This window comes from Oncorhynchus nerka, linkage group LG18, assembly GCF_034236695.1.
Source record: "Oncorhynchus nerka isolate Pitt River linkage group LG18, Oner_Uvic_2.0, whole genome shotgun sequence".
Classification (NCBI taxonomy): Eukaryota; Metazoa; Chordata; class Actinopteri; order Salmoniformes; family Salmonidae; genus Oncorhynchus; species Oncorhynchus nerka.
Window position 1 is genome coordinate 52,883,905 of NC_088413.1, and position 27,860 is coordinate 52,911,764.

The following is a 27,860-nucleotide window of genomic DNA, read 5'->3' on the forward strand; positions in this document are numbered from 1 at the left end:
CGAGAGAGAGAGAGCTAAAGAGAGAGCTAAAGAGAGAGAATCAGAGAGAGAACCAGAGAGAACCAGAGAGAAAGAGACAGAGAGAACTAAAGAGAGAGAGAGAACTAGAGAACCAGAGAGAGAGAAAGAACCAGAGAGAGAGAACCAGAGAGAGAGAGAGAGAAAGAGAACTAGAGAACTAGAGAAAGAGAACCAGAGAGAGAGAGAGAGAGAACCAGAGAGAGAGAGAAAGAACCAGAGAGAGAGAGAGAACCAGAGAGAGAGAGAACCAGAGAGAGAGAGAACCAGAGAGAGAGAGAGAACCAGATAGAGAGAGAGAGAACCAGAGAGAGAGAGAACCAGAGAGAGAACCAGAGAGAGAGAACCAGAGAGAGAGAGAACCAGAGAGAGAACCAGAGAGAGAGAACCAGAGAGAGAACCAGAGAGAGAAGAGAGACCAGAGACCAGAGAGAGAGAGAACCAGAGAGAGAGAGAGAACCAGAGAGAGAGAACCAGAGAGAGAACCAGAGAGAGAGAAGCTAAGAGAGAGAGCTAAAGAGAGAGAGCTGAGAACCAGAGAGAGAGAACCAGAGAGAAGAGAGAACCAGAGAGAGAGAAGCAGAGAGAGAACCAGAGAGAGAACCAGAGAAGAGAGAGAACCAGAGAGAGAGAACCAGAGAGAGAGAACCAGAGAGAGAGAGAGAACCAGAGAGAGAGAGAGAGAACCAGAGAGAGAGAACCAGAGAGAGAGAGAACCAGAGAGAGAACCAGAGAGAGAGAGAACCAGAGAGAGAGAGAACCAGAGAGAGAACCAGAGAGAGAACCAGAGAGAGAGAACCTGAGAGAGAGAACCAGAGAGAGAGAGAACCAGAGAGAGAACCAGAGAGAACCAGAGAGAACCAGAGAGAGAGAGAACCAGAGAGAGAACCAGAGAACCAGAGAGAGAACCAGAGAGAGAACCAGAGAGAGAACCAGAGAGAGAGAACCAGAGAGAGAACCAGAGAGAGAGAACCAGAGAGAGAGAGAGAGAACCAGAGAGAGAGAGAGAGAGAACCAGAGAGAGAGAACCAGAGAGAGAGAACCAGAGAGAGAAGAGAGAACCAGAGAGAGAGAGAGAGAGAACCAGAGAGAGAGAACCAGAGAGAGAGAGAGAGAGAACCAGAGAGAGAGAACCAGAGAGAGAGAGAACCAGAGAGAGAGAACCAGAGAGAGAACCAGAGAGAGAGAACCAGAGAGAACCAGAGAGAGAACCAGAGAGAGAGAACCAGAGAGAGAGAGAACCAGAGAGAACCAGAGAGAGAGAACCAGGAGAGCAGAAGAGAGAACCAGAGAGAGAGAGAACCAGAGAGAGAGAACCAGGGAGAGAGAGAGAACCAGAGAGAGAGAGAGAACCAGGGAGAGACCAGAGAACCAGAGAGAACCAGAGAGAGAACCAGAGAGAGAACCAGAGAGAGAACCAGAGAGAGAACCAGAGAGAGAGAACCAGGGAGAGAGAGAGAGAACTAAAGAGAGAGAGAGAACTAGAGAGAGAGAACCAGAGAGAGAACCAGAGAGAGAACCAGAGAGAGAGACCCAGAGAGAACTAAAGAGAGAGAGAGAACTAAAGAGAAAGACCCTACTCACACACACCACCCTCCTGATCCTGAAGGAACCTGTCCACAATGACGCGAGCCATGAGTGCAGGGGAGAGGTCCACCTGTGATGGGGTTAAAACAACAAGGGGGAGAGTGGGTGAGTATTATGTTGTTAAGGGATCTAGATAGTTCAAATCAAAACAGAGCAGGGGACTTTGCTTTTCTCCCTCCACAGAGAATGGCACAATTGTGAGACATTCAAGGACATTCCCACAATTTTGGATCATTTGGATGTGTGAGTTTTTATTTTTTAAAGAATTAAGAATGACTCCATTGAAAAAACATTGGCTGTCCGTGTTGGGTTGACGTCACAGACATAATGACATTCTAATGGGGCCAAATTACAGTAGGCCTATATTGTGCTGTTTTACAACCTTGACCCAACTGTCGACAGCAGCCCTAACTTAATTTCATTTTTGGGAGTCTTCCTTCGCACTAATGTTTCCTTCTGGAACAAAAGGCTCTTAATATAGCCAAGCAACCAGCTTGAAATGCCTTCACCTCTATCAAGAGACATGGAAGGTGCAAGTCACATCATCTGAAATGAAAAGGGCAACAACAAACCCATCCAACCTAGAGACACAATCAGAGCTTTAATCATATGAAGATGACTAAGGCAGAAACACAGGACAGACCAGAGGGACTGGAGCTGGTAACTACAGTACAATGCCTAATATCACAGGCCCTGGAAGAGGAAGAGGACCTATGGCAGAGCCGGTCTTTGAAGGGGAGGAAAGCAAGACACCTTGAGAAGTGAGAGAGGGCTGCAGTCAGATGGAGATCAAGGGTACGCCTGACAGGTAGAGGAACACTAATGACTGATTTGGGGGCCTGATTAGCAGTGTGAATCTGGCCCTGACAACAAGGTACCTGGTATACAACCTCCCAGCCCACTCCCGTTTCCTTTCTCTACTCATTCTGCACTGTAGCCCCATATACTGTACAGCTCAGTGTCAAGACAATGATATGTACACCAATTGTGGAGGCTAAAAACAAAAACTCTGAAGTGTAACGATTTGAGCAAAAAAGTTGTATTTTCCTATTTCTTTGGAAACAAAATTGCTAGCTTCCGAAATGTAACAAACCGTTTGGGAAATAACACAAAAACATGCCATTTGGACAGAGTTAATATAGCACAATAAAAAAAAATGGAAAACACATGAAATGACAAATGACCTAATAACGCCATTGCCTTGGTAATACACAAGCGTGACTAGTAAAAATGTGTGCAATTTCCAGCGACTTTAAGAAACCGACTGTTCTAACAGTCAGGGAACATTTTTCTCTTGTTAGCATAATTGGGCCCCAAAGTGAATTTGCCCTTCGCTTGTTTCGAGATTGTAGTGTTTCATCTCCTCTGTGATCCTTCCTGCTGGCGCTGGAAGCAGAGACAGAGCTCTCCACTCCACACAAAGACTTTAAGACAACGCCGGTAGTATTTGTTAACCATCTCCATAATTCTGAATACAGAAGGCAGCTAGCTAAAGACCAAACATGTCTATAATTATTACAGAGGTTAGGAGACAATCTTCATCTTCATTAGGGAGGGAGCTCAGACAGCATCTGTGTAGCCTACAGGGCTCGCTCTCTCCATCTCTCCCCCTCACCCAAGACGCATTTCCCTCTTCTATTCACATCAACCCTTTAGATAACGAGAGAGCATCCCATCCCGAGTAACCCACATCAGCTCTGACACATGAGAAATGGCGACATTACCCACGCTGGCCCAGCCTGCATAAGGACTACCTGATTAGTTCAGGTACTTGCGTCTCCCTAATTTTCATATTAATCATCAGTCCATCTCATAGCTTCTCAAATCGCAGCACTTCACGAGTTTAACATGTGACTAAGATTCAGAGGCCCTTGAATGTCTGCTGAAAATAATTACCGTTAAAAAGGAAAACTCTGCAGCTTTGGTTTTATCAGCCCCTGATGCTGAGAGGTGTCACACTCACAGACAGTCTAATGCCGTCTAATGCCTGTTGCCTTAAGCACATGTGTTAAACTGACCTTCACGAAGCACCATGAAAAAGGCATGAAAATCAAAAACTTTTATGGAAAAACATATAAGCATAGCATAATATTTCAGGGGGGAACAAGATGACTAACATTGATGAAAACTATTTCCCCCCTGTTGGAGATGTGTATATTGTCACATAAAGGGCTGAAACTAGATCAATTAGCTGTCTGCGAGAGCATGAGTGCTTGGTTTAAATGTTAAGTAGCGTATTAAAATGACAGTTAAATGGTTCATAGACAGTTATCTCCGAGCTGAGTTTAATCCTTTGAAAAAAAAAATCATATGTCAATTAAATGGGAGAATGAATAATGACAGTTAGCTTTGAGGTGCCACTGATGCATGTGAACTATTCAGATTTAGAAAAGGAAGCATGGAATCTCATTGCTTGGTTTGAAGCATCTGCAATAAAAAATAATGTCGATTGCCATTTAAAAGAAGGTTTAAGGGGACAGACAAATATGCTTTGAAATGGCAAGTCATGAACTGAACAAAAATGAAATGTGGTCACCTCTAGATCAAAAATCATCAACGATGGTGTTGATGATTTTTGATCTAGAGGTGACCACATTTCATTTTTGTTCTCCATTACCTACATACCTATGGCAGAACCAACACACGTGACCACAGGTGATCAGTATTGGAAGGGGATATTAAATCCTCATCTCTGCTGTTATCTGGGTAAACATCGAATTCCAGGCTTCTTGTTTCGTCAAGCCTTTCGCTACATTTTCCCCATGGTGCTGAGGATGTGGCGGGTGTGAGAGGAGCTACCCTAATAGCATGGCATCGTAGGGCTCCTGTACCAAACACCTTCTCACTACCCATTAAACGGTGAGACTAACGCACTGTTAATGGTTCATTTGCTGACTGGCTGCAATGCACAGGAGAGAGCACATTCATTGGCTGTGTGTACCCCTTTAATGCTCACAGCAACAAGACTGTGTTAAAAACAAACACCAAGTGCTTTCACAAGCCATTTCTGAAGTGAATAAATCCCTCATTGTAACCGATGATAGCCCAAAACATAATTCATACTCTGACGTTCGACCTGACTGGTACATGTTCAATCAGCATGACACATTTTGAGGTGTAAGAAAATGTATATTATTCCAAACCCCAAACATGTAGGCTTAAGTGGGGTTGTATCTTTCTTTCTTTGGTGTGATTGGAAAATGTGCTGCTCGTTTAAAACAATATTGGGATGACGGTGACCTGTCTGCAGTTTGAAGCAACTGTGGCAGTTTTGAATGTTAATTATAAAAATGACATAATAAAGCAGCAACTATTTTCACATCTGCGTTGAAGGGGATAAAGGACTAATTACATTAAATAATTGGTTAATAGACCGGACCATTTGTCCAATTTTCATAATCGCTAACAGACAGGGAAAAACGATTATTTGAAACGCATTCAGGGCTATTCGGGGGATAATTATGTTTGTACCAAGATTTGCTTGTGTGCACTTCAAATGGAAAATAAAATAGTAGAACATTAAGTGTGATGGGGGGGGTAGGGTAGAGACATATAGGTTATATGACATTACCTCATTGGCCAGCTCCAAAAGGACAGGGACAGAGGGACGTGCCTTGGCTTCGCTCAGGTACCTTCATTATAACAAAGAGACAACAGACAGCGGTGAAAAGAATAGCAGCCCCCAAAGGCAGAAAGAAGGGGAGAGGTGACGAGACCAGGCCAGCCAAAACATGTCAATGTCCCTGATGACTCCGGCCTCGGTGGCATTCGGCAGGCTTGCTGTGGTTAAAACGGCAGTGCTTAGAAGACTCAAACTTCCTTTAAGCCAGCCAAGGGTGATAGTTAGTTAGTCAACTCCCCTCTCTTTGCCCGCCCAAAACTGCTTTTCCCCCTCGCTAACTGAAACCACCAAAGCTTGAGGTTTGTTGTTATATAAGTGGATTAGAAGTGCATTATCCAGGCCTCGTTCCCAACAGAACAATGGCTTAATAAGCTAGAAAAAAGGCCGATTGTGATATGCGAAGACGCTTTCTCAGACTTCCCCCTTTAGCCTGTACAAAAAAAAACAACCGTATTTATTAGTTTAACAGTTAACAGAATTAGAGATAATCAGCCCATCATAAGCCTGTGTAAGTCAAATGTCCAACTGCTGTTCTCTCTTTTCAGCAGGTGCATGTAGAGGTCTGGAATGAATCCTAAAAGGTGGTGATTTGTTTGGAGGAGATTATATCTGTCATGGAGGCCCACCTACTCTCAGCCCTGTCCACTTCCTATCATGCAACATGAATGATTCCCTTCCTGGGCGGGGGGGGGGGGGGCGTACCTTTGGTAGTAGCTTTCAATGCTATCCGGGGCTTGATGCCTTGACATGGTTCTTTTGGTCCTTTTCTGGAACAAAGGGTACATAAAGTGTTACTAAAACGAAACGCATTTAATTTGAACACAAAATACAACATATTATAATGGTGCAATTATTAATAGCAAAATATGAATAAATACGCTTGCTAGACATTATACACATGCTACAGATGATATCCATATAGTAAACTTGCTAGCCATGCAATGCAGTACAAAGACCAAAACAAAGCTTTTCTTTCCCCTGAATCACTCCGCCTTGGGTGCTCTATGGTATGGTGTATGAACAGGCTGTGAGAGAGGGGTCATAGTAATTGAATCTCAATAAGTTTGCCCAGGGTCTCACAGCGAGCCAAGGCAACCTTGTTCAACCCCCTACTCAAAACCCCGTATTCATTTCCCGCCTCGATCAAACAGCGACCTATTCCGCCGCCTGCCACCCCAGCGCAACGCATTTCCATCATGCAATTCAATTTGAACCCATCTTAACCAGAGGGATAGGAGAGAAAGAGCATTGCTTTAAAAGACGACTTATTTAAAAACTACTACACACAAAAAAAAAATGGAATTCCGTGGAGACGTGCGGCGTGACTGACACCTGTCAGGGGGATGATAAATGACTCCATTTTCTGCCTGTGCTGCCTTCTGCCACTCGCGGCAGCGGTCATTTATCATCATCCGCTGTCAGACGTGGAAAGCGGCAGTGACAGTGCGAGTCAGCAAACATTTAGCACACGCAGCCGCACTGCACGGGGAAATGATTATTGTCAGAATAATAATGGTTTAGCATAATTTATTACAGGTCCACCAAATAAGCAGCGGCTAGATGTTATTAGACAGATGGATGGGAAGGCTTGGCAGACATCCACATAGACTCATGCAAGCAGGTCCCTCCATGTGAAAGAGAGGAGGGGGGGGGCATCCTCCAAACCAATCAGAGAGCTGGCAGTTCAATTACAAAGAAATAAAAGGACATTCATCATTCAATTAGGCACCTGTCAGGGATCACAAAGGAAGAAAAATTCTAACCTGGTACTCCAGGGAGAAGATGCTCAGAAGAGTGGACTGCGAGTGACTGGAACAAATAAAAGAAGGACAAAGTTAATTACCAGAGTGCATTGCACAGAGACAAAGGGAGAGCGAGAACAGCTTCAAAGCCAGGGCCGGCTCGGCTGCCCTGTAATCTAAAAGAACATGAAAACAAGTGTGGCAAAGTTGTTCCAGATGAACACCTCGGACAAAGGATTCCTGCCGCGATGGTCCGGCAGCAGGGGGTGGAGAAGGGGGAGGTTGGTGTGAGTGCTATGAGAATAGAGAAAATATAGTCGAGCTGGAGATTTCTTTCTTCCCTTGCTCACACCAAAAGCCCCCAAACACAGTAGAACAGAACATCGTCAAATCATTGTCGTTATTTTGAGTGCATCCTGGTGTAGAAAACCACAGAGACGATATCGTTACCTTGTAGCCGGGCTAAAAGGCACAAACATGAGGGAGAAACAAAGCAAATCCATGTAAATAATTGATGGGGATCATTTCCGTTAGCAGTACAGGGAACACGGTGCTCAGTGGCAACATATTCAAACACATTTTGTTAGCGATGAGTAAGCCTTCTTTCTAGGAGTGTGTGTGGGGGCCTCACTATCAGTGCTGGCCTATGGGACGCTCAGGAACATTCCCAGTGCATCTGATGGGCTTTGAAAATATTAACTTTCACGGCAGGAAGCTGAGATTCCCAGGAGTCGGTCAATTCCACTGGTTGCCATAAGCTCCATTCATCTCCAGCTCGAGTCAATGTTAAACACCTGGCAGTGGGGGGGGAAACAGGCAGCTCCGTCAGGGATTCTCACCCCCCGCCCACCTAAATCTCCCTCCTTTCAATCAAAAATATTTAAAGCAGTGACAGATTTTTTCTCTCTAATTGGACAGTACAAACATTCGCCCACACGTCAACAGCTCGTGCACGTATAGTACAAACTAAACTAAACCACACACACACACACACACACACACACACACACACACACACAGACACAGAGAACGATGGTCTCCTGTGGTTTTTTGTCTCCATATACCACTCTCAGTACATTTGATTGTTAAATTTAATAGACTTTTCTTTACAAGTCACCTGAGAATGGTATGTAAATACTGACTAGAAGCCCTAGCTTCCTATAAGCATTGAAATATTGAGTCCATATCGGCCATCACTGCAAACCATGAAATGACCATGTGACATGTAAACAAAGGCAGATGAATCTGAGGCATTGATTTGTCTAGATCTTAATAAAAAAGGACTACAGCACTGGAATAGTTTAGTAGTTTATAATGACTATAGGCCTAAACCCCGCAGAAACCTCAATGTTAACTTCTCCAGATGTCAGTGGTAAACAGTTTTACTGCTGTGACTGTGGAAGGACGAGGAGTAATGCTCAACAATGCAAGTCTCCCCATCATGTGGACAACCATCAAAACCACAAACTACTACTTTTCAAAAAGTTAAGACAAGAAAAAAAGTTACATATGAAAACATGAAAAAGGGTCTCAGAGAAGGAAAACATGGAGGCTGCCCCGGCCTTAATTTACAACGATACGTAGGGACCATGGCAATTAAATGACCCGTTCAAAACAGTCAACATGTGGACACTTAGGGGAGAATTTTTTTTATATTTATATATAAAATCTTCGCCACTTCAACCTTGCACCTGAGCATTTCAACAACATTACAGCACTATTCTCTGAGTGGGACCTCCTTCCCTCTGCTGAAACAGACATCTGTTAGGTTTTAAATGGATTACTCTGTATAATGAGCGTGATTACTCCCTAATTGCTAAATCTTTACCCTGTTAAGTTTAAAAGGGACACAAACTGCTTTTAATATCTGTGAAAACATATCGGTTTCAAACGGCACGGTTGCCATTTTTATGGAAACAGGGTTGTGTTTTTCTTTTTCGCTTCTGTCTGCGATGCTTTTCTCCCACCTGGAAATCCAGTGAAAACACTGAATCGAAAGAATGAAAACATCTTGTTCCAACTTCCAAGTTTACAAAAGATAGACACGGAGAGCCAAATTACGAGACAAGAGGGGTGGAAGGGCAGGGCTCTCGATAACTGGACACAAACCAAGGCTTGTCCTAAGTTTATAGAATCTGCCACGGCGTTACAATGAGGCAATATTCTACGTTGCCTTTCCACGTGAATAATAAAGTTACTGCAGGCTTTACATTAATGTTCAGGCCTATTCAACCTGTGCTCTCCTGATGAACTACGCTCAATTCATGGTAAAGAAATGGAGCCACGCGCAGAGCCTTACAATAGTGGTCGGATCTCCCAGCCTGCTCAACAGTAGCATTACATTTACCCACACTCACCGCTCTCTCTCTGCTTCAGACCCTTCGGTGGCAGCGATAACACACACCACACTGATGTAAAAACAGAGGCATTTCATGACAAAGGAGGAGCTCAACTCAACCAGATTCTATTACCTTGTCGTTAGCTATGACTCCAAAATGTGTGAACCCATTCAATGTATCCTAACAAGAAGGACCCTATTGCAGAGAAGGGGTGTCTGACGACGGGGGGTAACACTAACAAGGCACATTGGTGTATTATACTACCTCATTTTATGCATCAGTATGTATCTAGTAAACAAAGCAACAAAAGCCAGGTAAATAAGAGGAGGAGGGCGCGAGCAGCTTCATTACCGCCACCATCTTTCTTTCCCATGGAAAGCTGGGGTCAATAACAATGTCCAGTGCCGAGGAGAACCTACAAAACCCGACCCCTGATTACATCTGTAAATACGCAGGCTGATGAAGCCGTGTTTCTTCCCTTGCAAAGTAAATAGAGATGGAAGCGGACTCGCCATTGCCTCTTCTCAGTTGACCATGTCATGATGAACCTCAGCAGGGAATACAGCGACGGTTTTGACACCACCAACACAGTCTGCCTAACAGATACTATGGACTGGGATATCACCCTGATGCTGATGATATGTCAATCTGAAGAGGTAACGATTGCATTGTGTGAGGTGAGGGAGGCAGTGACCCAGACACTGACCCAGACACTGACCCACTGGGAGTCAACATTTGGTCAGACTAGCTGCAGCTATATTATGACTGTAGTGTTGTTCAGCCAATAGGAGAAGACTCATTAAATAGATCACGCATAGTGTATATATTAAGGCGTGGCTGTAATTGGATGAGTTATATGGTATAGTTGCCCTAGTCAGAACCATCTAAATCATCAGCAGCAACTTGAGTGTCGAAGAAAAACATTTAATTACGAAGTTGCAAGGGTCAAAAACATAATTGGACACTGACCTCTCCGGAAAAATAGGAAAACAGAATCCATCCCAGCGGCCTTGAGTTGTGAACATAGAAAGACAGAAGGTTAGGAAACAGAAGAGTGGTTAGGGAATCATTGTCTCTCTGTGTAATTACCCTTCCCCAGCCCCACAACCCTAGACAGCCACATTAATATGCACAGAGCCCAAAATAGTAAGGCTCCGGATTTGATTAAAACAATTAGGAGGTTCACTTTGTTACTACGCTGCTAGGACTGTCTGTTCACGTCTAGAATTCACTATGGGATATATATTACTCATCCCCATGTGTTGAACAGTTAAGGCCTATACGTTGTAGGACACTGAAGAGTATATTAGATTGTAAATAACAAAAAACTGGTGTCTGCGTATGCTGGTTGGGATATGTTGTCAATGCTTCAGGGTCCCCCAGCACCTTCGAGGATTAAACTAATCTGGGATTCCTTTTCTACTCCATTGTTTTTCTCTAGTACGACATCACATATAGTTCTCTAAAAAAAATGCACCATCATAATACAACCATTGAAGAGGCAAACTGCTTTGAATCAAAAACAATCAAAAACGTTTAGCAAAAAAACCAACGGTGAAGAGATTACCACCAGATTGCCTCGCTAGCTAATTAATTGAGGGCATATACTACAAGCTATCAATTATTTTCAGAATCTTCCTATTTACAAATAATTAATTATAAACGATAGCAGTCATTCCCCTAATGAAAGCCACCTGGCTAATGGCGTGGGTATCATATGCTGTGACAGTACTTAGCATTTGGAGCATCTAGCCTATATGTAGAGAGCGGTGCGTGTCGTGACTCTTCAGGGCATGAAGCTCACCGAGGCAGGGCACATTTTTTACTAATGATTCCAAGGACATTGGGGAGGGGGGGGGGGGGGGTGATAATGAAAAGGAAAGTCTGTATGAGTGTCAGAGTTTCAATAGTTGACAGTATATCCAGGTCTGATTAAGATACTGTAGCTTCATGGAGTTGATATTATGACCTTTACTCAGTGACCTGGTCGACAGTGGAATGGCTAGGAACAATTAAAGATGCATTATCCGATACATGGATACTATATATGGTTATCCAATACATGGATACTATATTTAGTTATGATCTCTGTGAAATGATCTCACATTTCAAACACATTCTCTTCCCCTTAAATGAAACATTGTGTAGTGAAACAAATATAGCTGGATGTGCTTTTGGTTAAATACTCTGCATATGCAAATCCCTCTAATTACACATGCTGATAAGAGAGGCCAACATCTGTTTCTCACCAAAGTCTACCATCATCAGCAAGACGGAATCAAGAGGAAAAATCCTTAACGTACAACTGTGATACATTTCCACAAACCACATAAACAAACAGGCATCTCAGAGTCATGGCGTTCCAAACAAATACTTGTTTATGAACAAAAATGTTTACCATTAAAGTTGTTTTCCTTCATTACAATTGCCTATCTAGAATAGAAAATGTTCATGTCAAAAATCATGACACCAAATTTAGCAAAATGTCATCTTGATGTTAACAGAAATGTTTTCATTTTCTTGTATGTTACCACATACAAACATAATAAATCACCACTGTGGTTACATTATGACAAATGCTCCTTAAAAGAAATGAAGAGATGTGATGAACACCAACCAGACGCATATTGAAAACCAACCTAGAGACAAGTCAAATATTTCATTGACAGGAGAACAATCCAATTCTACACTGTGGCTTCAGAGTGAATGGAACCCCCAGGAATGAACCACAACTCCCATCAGCACCAGGGAGCATCAATACTACAGACAGGATGGGAACTCTCCTTCTCACTCAGAGGAAGCCATAGCCCACTGGAGCTCCCTGTGGGGGACTTTCACTGTGTGGACAGAGCCAGAGGCTGATTTAACAGAAGCTCACAAACATGGTGTCTCGCTAGAGCTGTGGTGAGTGTCCAGGATCTCAGGGCTTTCGTGTAAGTGTGGTTAAAATAGTGTTGCCCATAACACCATCACAGACCTAATTATGATTTGTCATGAAAGGTAGTGGCCTCTCCATATGTGATTCGTGACAAACTAAGTTCTAGCTATTAAAAAGGCACGTTACTATTGTTATAGCGCAATTATTGTCATCATGGCAGTCTCTGCAAACTCTTGTGGAAAATTGAAAATGAGGCCTTGGTTATCCATCATGAAGCAAGTCTGGTCTGGCAAGAAAACACATTACGCTGACCAACTGCCTGCCTACTCTCTCAAGCACAACTACACCACTTGTACCATTCTGGGCAATTTGTTCCATTCTTCTTTTTTCAATTGATCCCAGTATGCAAACAGATCCCGGGGCTACAGTCTCCAGCATAGCTGCGTGTGTGTGTGTGTGTGTGTGTGTGTGTGTTGTTTATCATTTTTGAAAGGAACATTTTTATTGGAGATGTTTGTCAGTCTGCTATGGAAAACCGTGAATGTTGTCCACTTTCATGATGTTTACGTCAAAAAAAGTTACTCATACACGCACTAAATTACAGAAAATGAAGTAGCCTCCTGCCATCATTGACAACACTGTCTGGCGATTGGCAGCAGTTTATTGGAGTCCTTTTTAGCCCAATGAGCCAATGCATTACAATTTGGGAAGCTTCCCGAGGCCAGAGCAACACATCCCAATGAGGAAGCATATTACTCCTCCGCTTCCTAATCAACTAATTGATCACATCTATTATTCATGAGTTCCTCAACCTGACATCAAACTGTAAACTCAGCATAGTCTCACTCCTCCTACTCTCTCTCTCTCTCTATCTATCCCTTCTCTTCCTCCAAACTCAGCAGTCTCACTATTTTCTCCTCTCTTCATCTCTCTCGCCTCCCTCCATTCTTCCTGACCACATAAACCCGTCCAGTTCTGTGATTAGTCTTCCCGGCCAGCGGCCGTATCCCAGCCTGCTACAGACAGCACTCCTATTGGCTGGGGGGGTTCACCCACAAGCCCCAGCTGCCAGCTTGTGTTTTGGTCTGAGCCGAGAGCCAGAGGAGCGTGGTGTGGTCATCTAGATCAGGGGAGGCGGAGGCTGCTGAAGCGCTAGATGGGCTGCTAGGCGGGCTGCTAGGCTAGACCTCACTACTAGCCCATCTGGCAGCCTCAGAGACAGACCCAGACCAAGCCCTGGCTAATGTCATCACCACATCCAGGTTGAGACAGCCCCAGTTAAAATGGCCATGCTAGGACACATTCTTAGGATAGAATGAAAAGACTATACAGAGAAACAAAATAATGGAACAATGAAATCTAGCCAAAATATACAATATTTTACAGTAAATAATTTAAGGTTATTATGTTTTTTTTTTACCTTTATTTAACTAGGCAAGTCAGTTAAGAACAAATTCTTATTTTCAATGACGGACTATTATGTGATTTTACACTGAGCAAAAATATAAAAACGCAAGACGTAAAGTGTTGGTCCCATGTTTCATTAGCTGAAATAAAAGACCACCGAAATTTTCCATACGCAAAAAGCTTATTTCTCTCAAATTTTGTGCACAAATTTGTTTACATCCCTGTTAGTGAGCATTTCTCCTTTGCCAAGATAATCCATCCACCTGACAGGTGTGGCAAATCAAAAAGCTGATTAAACAGCATGATCATTACACAGGTGCAACTTGTGCTGGGGACAATAAAGGGCCACTAAAATGTGCAGTTTTGTCACACAACACAATGCCACAAATATCTCAAGTTTTGAGGTAGTATGCAATTGGCCTGCTAACTGCAGGAAGGCCACCAGAGCTGTTGTCAAAGAATTGAAGGTTCATTTCTCTACCATATAAGGTGCCTCCAACGTCATTTTATAGAATTTGGCAGTATGTCCAACCGGCATCACAACCACAGACCACATGTAACCACGCCAACCCAGGACCTCCACATACGGCTTCTTCCCCTGCGGGATCATCTGAGACCAGCCTCCCAGACAGCTGATTAAACTGAGGAATATTTTTTAATAATGCCCTTTTGTGTGGGGAAAACTCATTCTGATTGGCTGGGCCTGGCTCCAAAGTGGGTGGGCCTATGCCCTCCCAGGGCCACACATAGCTGTGCCCCTGCCCAGTCATGTGAAATCAATAGATCAGGGCATAATGAATTTATTTCAATTGACTGATTTCCTTATATGAACTGTAACTCAGTAAAATCGTTGCATGTTGCGTTTATATTTTTGTTCGGTATACATTCACCCAAGTGTTAGAGTTTTCAGAGCTATTTAGCAAGGAATGTTTTCATTGTGTGTTGCCATGTGTGAACAATCCTCTTTCCAAGATATGCAGTAGTTTAATTAGCTAGCCTAGTCTCAAGAGTCTCAAAGTTTGAAGAAAAATCTCCCACAGAGCTCTCAACAATGTCTTCAATAAACAGTATAAAGACATAGTATTTATTTTGCAAAAGATGTGCCAACTGAAAATAGGGCAGAACACAGAAACTAGAAATAAAGAGGACAGCGTTTGTCAACAATTTGACCAAAATCAACATGGTTTTCTATCCTCTTTGTGTAAAGCTGAGCATGTTAAACAGAGCGAGCGCAGAAGTTAATGAATGAATAATACCACATCCTTTATTAACTGGCATGTAATAGAGAAACCATAGACCTAATAAATAATCAATGAGCAAAGTCCTCCCCGGCCTGAATATTACCATCAAAAACAAAGTGACTCTTGCCAAGAAATCACCATATCAATGACACATGCCACAACAACGCTGGCCTCTGATTCCTCCCCAGATCACGCTAGATAAACCCCAAATAACAGAGAAATTAACAAATGCTTGACATTTGCTCAACATCCATTATTCTGACACGTTTTCAGAATTTCAAAAGGCTGAACGCATGTTTAATCAACATTCATATTCCCCCAGCGAGCCCCCGGCACCATATTGCAGCCCGCCTCACTGCTGATGAAAACGGCACATTAGGGCCCGATTCGAAAACGTTCAGGGACTCCACACTAGGGAACTGCTGTGTGTGTGTTTGCTAGTCCAATTCTTTTCCCCCACCCTTCTCTCTAACTCAGAAGAGCCATATGCAGAATAAGCTGAAAGGTGTTTTAAAGAGGGGAGTAACATTAAATCCAAATTCATTCATAAAGTAGTGCAGAAGGCCAGAAAAGTCTCTCTCGACAAAGAGAGCGGAGGGACTGTGGTCCCCTCTGGACCGGGGGAAGCCAGGCGAGGCCTCAGAGCAGCAGCCCATCATTTCCAATTCTAATACGTGGTCGAAAGAAAGGTCTGATGGGACTGTTGTCACATTGGCTGTGTTGAGCAATTTCCCGCCCCCACGCTGCTGCTACACTGCCTCCCTGGTTCTCATTGTAGCCGGGGCCCAGGCAGCCAGACACTAGGCAGGAACAGGGACAGCCCCGGCCGGGCAGGGGGGGGGGACTATTTGCATGTCCCTCCATTGTGAGCGGGGGTAAGAAGTGACAGCACCGTGTCCAATTCTTTTTCCCTCAGAACAGCCCGGGCTCGGTAGGAGAGGCCAGGCTGACAGATGACTCCCAACATCTGTGTTATGCAGGCGACACAGCCGAGGGACCACGGCCGGCACATCCCTCCCTTTCTCCATCTTTTCTCCCTCCCCCTTTTCTCCCTCTATCCCATCAGAAAGACTGACAGACGCCCCGTGGAAATGACCTTGAAATGGCCAATCACAATCATTATCGTTTGGGATTTTGATCCTCTTCCCATTGACTCTCCTATCAAAAGCAGTGAATGCTAAATGCTATTGTGAAATATAATATCCAATTAGTTTTTTTTAATTTTTTTAAATTTATTTTCCACCTTTATTTAACCAGGTAGGCAAGTTGAGAACAAGTTCTCATTTACAATTGCGACCTGGCCAAGATAAAGCAAAGCAGTTCGACACATACAACGACACAGAGTTACACATGGAGTAAAACAAACATACAGTCAATAATACAGTATAAATAAGTCTATATACGATGTGAGCAAATGAGGTGAGATAAGGGAGGTAAAGGCAAAAAAGGCCATGGTGGCAAAGTAAATACAATATAGCAAGTAAAACACTGGAATGGTAGATTTGCAGTGGAAGAATGTGCAAAGTAGAAATAAAAATAATGGGGTTCAAAGGAGCAATAAATAAATAAATACAGTAGGGAAATAGGTAGTTGTTTGGGCTAAATTATAGATGGGCTATGTACAGGTGCAGTAATCTGTGAGCTGCTCTGATAGTTGGTGCTTAAAGCTAGTGAGGGAGATAAGAGTTTCCAGTTTCAGAGATTTTTGTAGTTCGTTCCAGTCATTGGCAGCAGAGAACTGGAAGGAGAGGCGGCCAAAGGAAGAATTGGTTTTGGGGGTGACCAGAGAGATATACCTGCTGTGCTGTGATGTATTACAACTCAAATTCAGGGCAAACAATGTGCATATTCTGCATTTATTTTTGTGACATAGGCCTACATCACCAGTTCCACATTAAGAGTAAAGAACAGGCCTATAAGAATTCAGTCAACAGTTCCTGCATCTAGCTTGTCATCCATCTGCAGTGAGACAGTTGTTATTAACATGACAGTCATGAAAGCACTGACTAGAAAGTGGCCAGGTCATTATACTACTTCTATCTCCATAGTGACCAGAATCGTGCAGTATTGTGATACGGGTTTGACAGTGATACCTCTCCCTGCCTGTCCCCTCTCCCTGGCACACCCCCATGTGGGTCGGTCCACTCCTCCTTTACCCCCCTGCCCACAGTCAGGCTGGCCAGTATTTACACAGTGGCAGGGCTCCCACACAGTCAGAAGGGGGGGGGGGGGGGGGGGGGATTGCCTGCCTGCCTGCCGTGCCTGAGCGCATGCTAAGAGATGATGGATGGCCTAGTCGATATGTTATGTCTTAAGAGCCTGATTTCCTGCCAGTCCAATCACTAACCCTCCAGAGCCCGGCTCAGCTGATTGGACAAGCAGAATAATTTTGCAGGCTGTGAAAACACTGCTGCCGTGCCTGTCTGTCAGGCCCGATGACAAGACTCAGGGTTTTTAAAGAGCAGGGGCCTCTCCGAGAAAGAAATAATAACAATAACGGCTAAGACTAAACAAAAGAGTCGGCACCACTGAGAGGAGCGCTATACAGTTATCACCCCCGAAAAACACTTCTTACTGGAAGGATAGTGGTAGTTAGAGGTTTTGGTTGAGAAACAGAAACACTGTGGGGTAAAAGATCACATCCAGAACCTAAATAAACATTACAACGATCTATACTAATATGGACAAAAAGGTGGTACATATGTAGCTGAAACGCACTTTTCACATAACATATTCTGTAAAATGCTGACACTAAGAACAAAGGCCTGCCCAAAGTAGGCTGTGTCCCCCTTGGGGACCCCAGTGCCTTCTTCTATCGGTGATTAGGGCACAATGCTAGTAGGAAGCTCCAAATCCATTCGACTTTGTAAGTGACCTCGGCAGGATCTAGCGGTGTCCTGGTGGCCTTGGGGGATTACACGTGTTACATTCAATAAAGAGTGGCCCCTCAGTGTCATGGAGAAACGCAACACAGCCATTAACCCCCGCTTATATTTCTGAACATCCAGCCAGCTACATAGTGGACCAGAGGAGAGGCCGGCTCGCTGATGTAATGAAATTCAATGCAGAAACATTGAAAAGTAGTCTATGGATTATTTCTTAATGAGGCTGAATTTAGTAGGACATTATGGACAAAGTATATTGAAATAAATGCACACATTTTTTGCCCTTATTATAAACGCCTACATAATTGAAGATGTATCTATTGCTAATTAATTACAACAACCAGTGTAATAAATATTCATTTAAACTTACTGATACGTAACACAATGAATGCATGAAAATGTGCAGTTTTCATTGTATTGATATTTTCTTTAATAAAATATTGGCTATTGACCTTGACTGGACTGGTGTGGGAGTCAACAGCATGCTATGTTGCAGAGGCAGAACCTCTACTGTAAGTTAAAGGCCCAGTGCAGTCAAAAACGTAATTCCCTTTGTTTTCTATATATTGCCACACTATGAAGTTGGAATAATACTGTGAAATTGTCAAAATGATTCCCTTTCAGTGTAAGAGCTATTTGAAAAGACAGCCTGAAATTCAGCCTGTTTTGGTGGGAGGAGTTTTGGCATGCCTGGTGACAGCACCAGGTGTTAAATTAGTTAATAGACCAATAAAACAAATTTTTTGAAGAGATTTACAAACCTCTCTGCCAATAACAGCTAGTTCAGGTTTCCCCTTCCCACTCAGACAGGGCTCCAGACTAACATTTCAGTTCGTGGCACCAGCCCATGATTTGGTCGCACAATTTTTGTTTCTCTCGCTGCGTCACGCAACATAAACATTTAGTATTGTCTTAAGTCATTTAATAATAATATAATAGACTACTGAGATGGTATTCAACAAATAAGTTGTTTTATCTTTTGATATTGTGATTTCAAATATGTTTATGTGCAACCTAATACAGTGATTTCATGCATTTTCAGTTGACAATCAGCCTGTTTTATTTTTTTTGTCTCCAGAATGGTCTGATTTAGTTCAATAGAGATGAATTTGCCTACATCTTTATGTGCACTAATATCATAGGCTAATTTATTAGGGGCTAATTAACCACCCAAGTGAAAACTCAAAACCCATTAACTAGATTACTAACTCTAAATATAACAATTAACGTAATGTCATTAAAAAAATATATATATTTTTTTCTTTCTCATAAATTTCTAAAAACCTATTTTTGCTTTGTCATTTTTTTTACCAGCCTAAATATTTAGACCAAAAATCTAGTTGGGCATGCTTTGTAATGTTTCTAAAACCATAATTGTATTACTACACTGAACAAAAATAGAAATGCAACATGCATCAATTAATGAGTTACAGTTCATATAAGGAAATCAGTGAATTTAAATAAATTCATTGGGCCTAATCTATGGATTTCACAGGACTGGAAATATAGATATGCATCTGTTGGTCACAGATACCTTAAAAAAAGGTAGGGGCATGAATCAGAAAACCAGTTAGTATCTAGTGTGACCACCATTTGCCTCATGCAGCGTGACACATCTCCTTCACATAGAGTTGATCAGGCTGTTGATTGTGGCCTGTAGAATGTTGTCCCGCTCCTCTTCAATGGCTGTGTGAAGTTTCTGGATATTGGTGGGAACTGGAACATGCTGTCGTACACGTTGATCCAGATCCAAAGGTATGTTACCTTTGGTATAGTAGTATGTATTAACTGTCGGATGTCCAGCATCCATTTCGTATGATATGCTAATTACATTTTGTTTTAATGTTATGAATTTCCAAAACGTATGATATGTTACAAATTACAATTTATTGTGGGTAATGTTAGCTAGGTGGCTAACGTTAGCTACCACTAGGGGTTAAGGTTAGGGTGCAGGCCTGGGCAACTCCAGTCCTCAGGGGCCTGATAGGTGTCTCACTTCTCTCCAGCCCCAACTAACACACCCCCCCCAGCCCCAACTAACACACCCCCAGCCCCAACTAACACACCCCCCAGCCCCAACTAACACACACCCCCCAGCCCCAACTAACACACCCCCCAGCCCCAACTAACACACCCTCCCAGCCCCAACTAACACACCCCCCAGCCCCAACTAACACACCCCCCAGCCCCAACTAACACACCCCCAGCCCCAACTAACACACGCCCAGCCCCAACTAACACCCCCCAGCCCCAACTAACACCCCCCAGCCCCAACTAACACCCCCAGCCCCAACTAACACACCTCTGCCCCAACTAACACACCCCCAGCCCCAACTAACACACCCCCAGCCCCAACTAACACACCCCCAGCCCCAACTAACACCCCCCCCCAGCCCCAACTAACACCCTCCCCAGCCCCAACTACACACCCCCCAGCCCCAACTAACACCCCCTCCCCAGCCCCAACTAACACCCCCAGCCCCAACTAACACCCCTCAGCCCCAACTAACACCCCCTCAGCCCCAACTAACACCCCCCCAGCCCCAACTAACACCCCCCAGCCCCAACTAACACCCCTCAGCCCCAACTAACACACTCCCCAGCCCCAACTAACACACTCCCCAGCCCCAACTAACACCCCCTCCCCAGCCCCAACTAACACCCCCCCAGCCCCAACTAACACCCCCTCAGCCCCAACTAACACCCCTCAGCCCCAACTAACACCCCCAGCCCCAACCAACACACACCCCCAGCCCCAACTAACACACTCCCCAGCCCCAACTAACACACCCCCCAGCCCCAACTAACACACCCCCAGCCCCAACTAACACACCCCCAGCCCCAACTAACACACCCCCAGCCCCAACTAACACACCCCCCAGCCCCAACTAACACCCCCCAGCCCCAACTAACACCCCCCCAGCCCCAACTAACACCCCCAGCTCCAACTAACAAACCCTCAGCCCCAACTAACACCCCTCAGCCCCAACTAACACACCCTCAGCCCCAACTAACACACTCCCAGCCCCAACTAACACACTCCCCAGCCCCAACTAACACACCCCCCAGCCCCAACTAACACCCCCCAGCCCCAACTAACACCCCCAGCCCCAACTAACACACCCCCAGCCCCAACTAACACACCCCCAGCCCCAACTAACACACCCCCCAGCCCCAACTAACACACCCCAACTAACACACTCCCCAGCCCCAACTAACACACCCCCAGCCCCAACTAATACACACCCCAGCCCCAACTAACACCACCCCCAGCCCCAACTAACACACCCCCAGCCCCAACTAACACACCCCCAGACCCAACTAACACACCCCCAGCCCAACTAACACCCCCCAGCCCCAACTAACACCCCCCCCAGCCCCAACTAACACCCCCCAGCCCCAACTAACACCCCCCAGCCCCAACTAACACCCCCCAGCCCCAACTAACACACCCCCAGCCCCAACTAACACCCCCCAGCCCCAACTAACACACACCCCAGCCCCAACTAAACACACCCCCAGCCCCAACTAACACACCCCCCAGCCCCAACTAACACCCCCAGCCCCAACTAACACACACCCCCAGCCCCAACTAACACACACCCCCCAGCCCCAACTAACACACCCCCAGCCCCAACTAACACACCCCCCCCAACTAACACACCCCCCAGCCCCAACTAACACACACCCCCAGCCCCAACTAACACACTCCCCCAGCCCCAACTAACACACACCCCCCAGCCCCAACTAACACACCCCCAGCCCCAACACACCCCCAGCCCCAACTAACACACCCCAGCCCCAACTAAACACACCCCAGCCCCAACAGCCCCACTAACACACACCCCCCAGCCCCAACTAACACACACCCCCCAGCCCCAACTATGATGTGATTTGAACACACAACCTTTGGGGTGGCTAGACGTTCGCGTTATACGCTCACCCAACCACCCTCCTTTTGTCTTAAGTAACTTATGTAAACATACCAAACGTAACATATCATTAATTTGAGGTTCCTGTTTTACAAAACCTAGCTTGCTAACACTCACATGAGGGCGAAGCTAGCATGGCTATCCGAATTATCGTGTTATGTGGAAATCCCGTTAGAATGTGCCGAAAAGCTCAACAGCTTCGAGCGACAAAATTATGCAGGGATAGGCTCATACAGTAGGACAACAAGCATCAAGGACATAGCAAAAGTTGATGACAATATTAATAGGGTAAACTAAATTGAAAGAATCATCACTTACTTTGGAAATCTTTGCCTCAGTATTGTCATACACTGACGCGTGGGTCTCAAATGTTCGGTGCATTTCACTATCTCCTTGTATTCAGCTCGAGACAGCTTCATTTTTAATAATCTGCGTGGCTAAACAAGACAAGACAACAATCAAAAACGTGCAAGTTGTGATATCAGCTCGCAATTGCAAAATCAGCTGTGAAATTGCTTGCTAACTAACGTTAGTGTGTTAGCTGTTTAGCTACCAATGTTCAGCGTATCAAACTCTTTCAAATCGGTCACATAAACGACAGTAAATATTCCGCTAGTTTAATAATAGCTACTGCATGCAATACTAAGTCAATATAATCCAGCAAAATCAATGCTATTTTCCAGTAAAACAATGTTATTACAATAAATGCAAGGAGCACAATACACTTCCTGGTTTCTTACCGCGAGAAAGTTAAAACACACACGTCAGTATGAAAAGCTCTCCTATTGGTCTATATTGCAGGAGCTGAGTATACCGGTAAGGGATAGGCTCGCTACGGTCTTTGCTTCAGTGATTCAATACCAACAGCAGCACTATCAAACCTAAACGACTTAATAACTTTCTTTGACAGATTTGGAAAATATCACCTGTAATATCATAGCAATACATTCGCATAGGTAGGAAATGCATACAGTGGGACAAATTATACTGCATTCAAGACCAATGCATGGTACTCTTTCATTATAATGAATGATATATACTAGTAGCCTAAACAATAAATGGAACCCTACAGCAAAATAAAAAACACATTTTTGTAATTTTTTTCTGATAGCCTAAAATAGCTGAATTGAAAGGGAAAGCATACTTTCTTTTAAAACAATAGAAGAAAATGCATTCACTTGGAACGTTTTTCACAATGACAACCTGAATTATTTTTTTATATTTTTATGATTATCTGGAAATTAAACTATAGATTACAAAACTGCCTATTATAAACTCATGCCCTCTAAGTAGTAGAGTTGTACACCCCATTCAAGCATAGCCATGTATCAACACCTTCCAAAACCCTGTAATCCTCTTTTTCTGCCAAAGGGTGATTTAAAGGGATTTGGAATTAAAGACAGGAGATCTGGATTTTTAGACATGAATACAAAGTGGATTCCTTTTAACTCCAAAACCTCAGCGACATCCCAAGCTGTCCCTCTCCACTGACTCCAGATGAGGTTCCGTATGGAGTAGTTTAGAAAACGTTAGTCTTTAAAAGTAGTCTTTGGTTGGGGCACACTTTGGCTCTTATGAAGTCTGGAGGGAAAGTGTAACAAGTTAGAGTAGGTACTGTGGGGCAGGCAGGCATCATTTATTGATGTGTTATATCTTCTTTCATTTGAGCTCTTCATAGTTTATACTCCGAGTGTCCGTGACAGGAACACTTAGCTGGGATTGTGAATAATGATATACTAGACAACACTAAGAAGATTTGTTAAAGCAGGCTATTGAGCTTAGTGCAGAAGTGTGTGCCTGAAGTGAATTGCTCTCTTTATTTGGGGACACAAGCCTACACAAATAATAAAGTATTCAGACTATTATTTTACTGCAAATATCCTTCTCAAAATGTAATATCATATGAGTACAGACATGATCTATGACTAAAATATAATATGCGTATTTAAAACCAGCGGTACTCTGGTTTTAGGGAAGTTGTGAGTAGGCCTAATTGTATTTGACTATGTTATATAATGCAGGTATTGAGTGCTCTCTTTTTAAGGTCTACTTTGTCAGATCAATATCTTATTTTTTATTTTTTTACAATGGTCTTATTGTGTAATTAATCTCTGAGCAGTGCTAAATCACAGTCTGGACTAATATAATCTCTCTCACACACAAACACACACACACTTCATTTACAGGTACCCGATAGAAGGAAAGCTGGCCACAGCAATATAACCCAGTAATTTCTATGGTGACTATTTATTACATTTTGTACAATAGGCAAACGTTAGATTTTTTTTGTTACCCTAGAATGGTCTGGAGCTTAAAAGATTATAAAACATTTCATAACTTGAATTACATCTCTAAATCACAACAAATGATAAAAGAAAAACAAATTGATCCATCTATTTTTCTGTCATATTTTATTGTGTCCTGAATCATAGGATTATATCAATACTTTTGTCATGATATGTCACATTTTATCATAACATCACTACACCTCCAGGACATGGCATTAGTACATTGTATGAATGAACGTGGTTTTCCCTTTATGGCGAACACAAAGGTGTCACGGGCCAGCCAGACTCACTCTGACCTGACCTGTGGTGTATCAAAATAAAGCTGTATTGTTGTGGGGCAGTGTAGTATGATGGCTGTGATGAGCCCCGGTCTGGGGGTTGTGTGAACCAGCCTGGTCTCGGGGACAAAAAGGGCTCAGTGCACCGTGATGTGCTACAAAAGGGAGCAGTGTACTGGGATTAGTATGAGGAGATAAAATCAGGGCCTCTGAGGCAGTCTCGTCTGATTGCCATAAAAGGCTGAGGTCAGGGGCGGCTGGAGCAGTTTACCCGTCTAGGTATCAAAGGATCAGGGGTTTTTGGTGGGGAGCAGCATGTGTAATAGGTAGTATAAAAGAGCAATGTAATGTGATGGTATAAAAAGATCAAAATCTGGAAGAGGTTGGGAAGGCAGTGTACTGTAATGGCTCCGAAGGCTGGGATCAGAGCAGTTCTGTGTTCTTGGATGTACAGTATGTACAGTGTGTGCGTGTGTTAGTCTGTGTGCTCGTGTGTGTGTATGTCTCACACAATGAGAGCCACAGCAGGCTGCGGAGGGAGCTGGAAGGGGAACAAGATAGAAGAACGAGGGATAGAGAGAAGAGCGAGGGGATGCAAGGAAGAGAGGAGAGGAGTGCTTTGGAGGCAGTGTGTAAACAGGGCAGCGGTACACACAGTGCCGTTAACCAGCTGTGAAGCCTGCTCACAGTGGGAGATGAATTTACAAAGGATGTTTCCCTCTGATATCCAGGAGACGCTGCACTGATCTCTGCTCCACAGCTCTCGGCGCACCATTGTAGTGCTAAGCACCGTCCTAGTAATGGCAATTAGCTATACACCGTAATGCCTGGGAAACATTTACATCCTGCTAGCAGCGGACAGAGAGCTTGGCTCAGTGTGTGTGTGTGTGTGTGTGTGTGTGTGTGTGTGTGTGTGTGTGTGTGTGTGTACGTGTGTGTGTACGTGTGTGTGTACGTGTGTGTGTGTGTGTGTATGTGTGTGTGTGTGTACGTGTTCGTGTGAGATAAAGACAGAGAGAGAGAGAGAGAGAGAGAGAAAGTAATCATGCTTCTTTATTGATTTTGTCAATGCATAATAAGGATTCGTGAGCTTCTTTAATTTCCCTTACACATCATGCTATGTTTAAGGAAATTGCACTCTCCCCCTGTCTCCTCACACATTGGACCTTACCATCTTCAATGATATCATATCATTCGCCATACAAGGTACAATTTTGTAATAGAACACCAGCAGCCATATTGTTATAATCTTTCATTTTTCCCCACTGTTTGCACAGTCAGTGACTCTTCCTCTCCACCACAGAAATTTTCTCCATTCATCAGGAAGTCTAGGTTTCTTAGCTCTAAAAAAAAAAATCTGAGTTTAAACGTGAGGCAAGCCATAACCAGGAAATGCCTGTAGTATTAGCAAGGTATCATATTCGTGCGTTTGGAAAAAAACATCCCCCCTAACAGCATGACTGCCACTGAAAATCCCATATCCATATTTTACATCAAGGAAGACAAGACATGTGTTTTGCTGGTGCTTTCAAAACTGTTTCTTTCATTCATTTTATTATCCTTTAATGAATTTAATTAGGGTGCAAGTAATTAAATGCAATTGTGCTCACAACACTCTCCCCCTCAGTCTCCTTGTAAATTTCTCTAAACAACATGTGCGGTTTGAACACATTTAGTGCATTAATGGGGGATAGATAATATTTGGGGATTGTATTTCACACTAAACGGCTGCACTAGGACACAAAGGTTCTTGTAGCCTAGGCTCATTAATCATAGTCAACGGGCTGCCCGGGTGCAATTTGCATGACGGAGGTGGCGGCACATGCTGCAGTTGAGCCCAGGTTGCTGGATCTGCCTCGATTTGGCCAAACCGTTAAAGTCACGTCAATCACGGATAACCCAGTAATACCCTGTCTGAGGAAAGGGAGAGTGGACCCTGAAACAAACACACACAAACAACACACACACAACATACACACCCCGGCCCCCCAACTACTGATTTCAGCTAAACTCTAATTAAACTGATACTGAAGTTTAGAGATGAAAGCAAGTATGGATTTATTATCAGCTGAGAAACCAAAATATATATGGATACTGAGTCTTTTTATATGAGGAATAATGCTCTCTGTACTAGATGTCAACTAACAGCACAGTGAGATTTTAAGTATATTGAAATGGGATTTTATATGTACAAATATCTACGGCGATTTGTGTGTGTATTGTGTTCAATAGATACCATACTGTATGTATAGTCAGCTCAGTAAAATATGAATACAACTCAAGCCTGTAGCCATGCATATACCATAGAAAAATAAGAAATATTATGTTTTTACTCTGGGATAATAAATCTTATTTTTTACTCTTTTGTCTATAAAAACGTCTTATTTTATCTACCTTGGATTTTTGTCCGTGCGAGTTTTATTGTTCTGGCCCTCACAAAGCCATTTTAACTGCAGATAATTGGGTTCAATTGTGATGCAGTGAGGTTCAAAATGAAGCACATTTCCACAAAGCTCTAATCTCACCACTGGCTCCATTCGCTGAATTCTAATTATCTCGTCATGAACTTAAAAAAAGAGACAATGTTTTAATGGCTTTTTAACTCCATGAGAATCATAGGTGTGTGTGTGTGTGTGTGCTTTTTGTCCCCGCTTAGAGAAAGTGTGGGTGGGGTGGGGGTGGTGGGTGTGATGGGCTTGCGAATGCGGCTTGTGTCTGTGTGGCTGGTGTGCCTCTCTACCTCTGCAGCTGAGCAAGGCTCATGCTGTGTTCTCTCTCCCCCCATTCCTAATATCCTGGAGCCATTTTTCTCATTATCAAGTATTGTTTGATGTCTTTGTTTCTTGATGATTAACCGTGGTCACCACACTGGTCTGGATTGTTTAAAATGCAATTTTCGGCTCTGAAGTGTCCGCCGAGCGGCTGACTAGTGGGGACACCTATATTTTATGGAGGCTATTTTCCATTGCTAAAATGCAAAAAGGACACATTTAAAACACTGTGATTTCTCCTGTGGTGCTAATATGCTTTTACTAGCGGCATTACTATGTACAGTTGCATGGTGGTGTGGTAAATGAGTATATCACTGTGATGTATTGCCATTAAAGATAGATGCAGAACGATTCTTCAACGCTAATTATTGTTTCTCATAAAAGGTTTTCTACCGCATACAATGCCATGCAAATGTTATTCATACTACCGATGGACTATAAAAACATACAATTATTCCTTGTAGTTTGATTACGGTGAGTTATGTCCCCCTGTTTTGTGTCAAAATATGCTATTAGTCCTTGAACATGTCCACAGTAGAATTTGTATGAATGCATACACATACAGTGGTAATGTGAAAATGCGAGGGGGACAGAAAGCATGCTTAGAGGAATATACGATTTATGATATTGTTTACATTGTAACCAAACAAATAGGGAAACAACACTCTGCTCTAATGTCAGTATGTCAAAACTATATTGAATAGTTGAAATATCTCTGTATCCGGGGCTGAATAGCGGCTATTGTATCTGTCTAATGACATTAGCCTCTGAAATTTGGAATGAAAGAGAAATGGCAGAAATGAACAGTACCATTGTCTGCCATCTTATTTAAACAAATCGCAAGAGCAAGAAGAGAGAAGAGAGAAAAGAGA

The 27,860-nt window shown here is 43.5% G+C and overlaps 1 protein-coding gene across 2 annotated transcripts in view; it reads right to left on the reverse strand.

Annotated features, from left to right (window-relative positions):
- The window catches only part of cdin1 (CDAN1 interacting nuclease 1), an 81,306-nt gene extending 58,854 nt beyond the window's left edge, over window positions 1-22,452 (reverse strand). Inside the window, exons 1-6 of one of the 2 annotated variants that reach the window (XM_029687869.2) lie at window positions 22,392-22,452; window positions 21,970-22,088; window positions 6,991-7,036; window positions 5,930-5,994; window positions 5,177-5,237; window positions 1,603-1,675 (exon numbers count right to left, since the gene is read on the reverse strand). In XM_029687869.2, the coding sequence (XP_029543729.1) occupies window positions 1,603-1,675; window positions 5,177-5,237; window positions 5,930-5,994; window positions 6,991-7,036; window positions 21,970-22,070 (346 nt within the window). In that variant the 5' untranslated portion in view covers window positions 22,071-22,088; window positions 22,392-22,452. The other variant, XM_029687870.2, reaches the window with a different exon arrangement.
- Window positions 22,453-27,860: the final 5,408 nt, after the last annotated feature.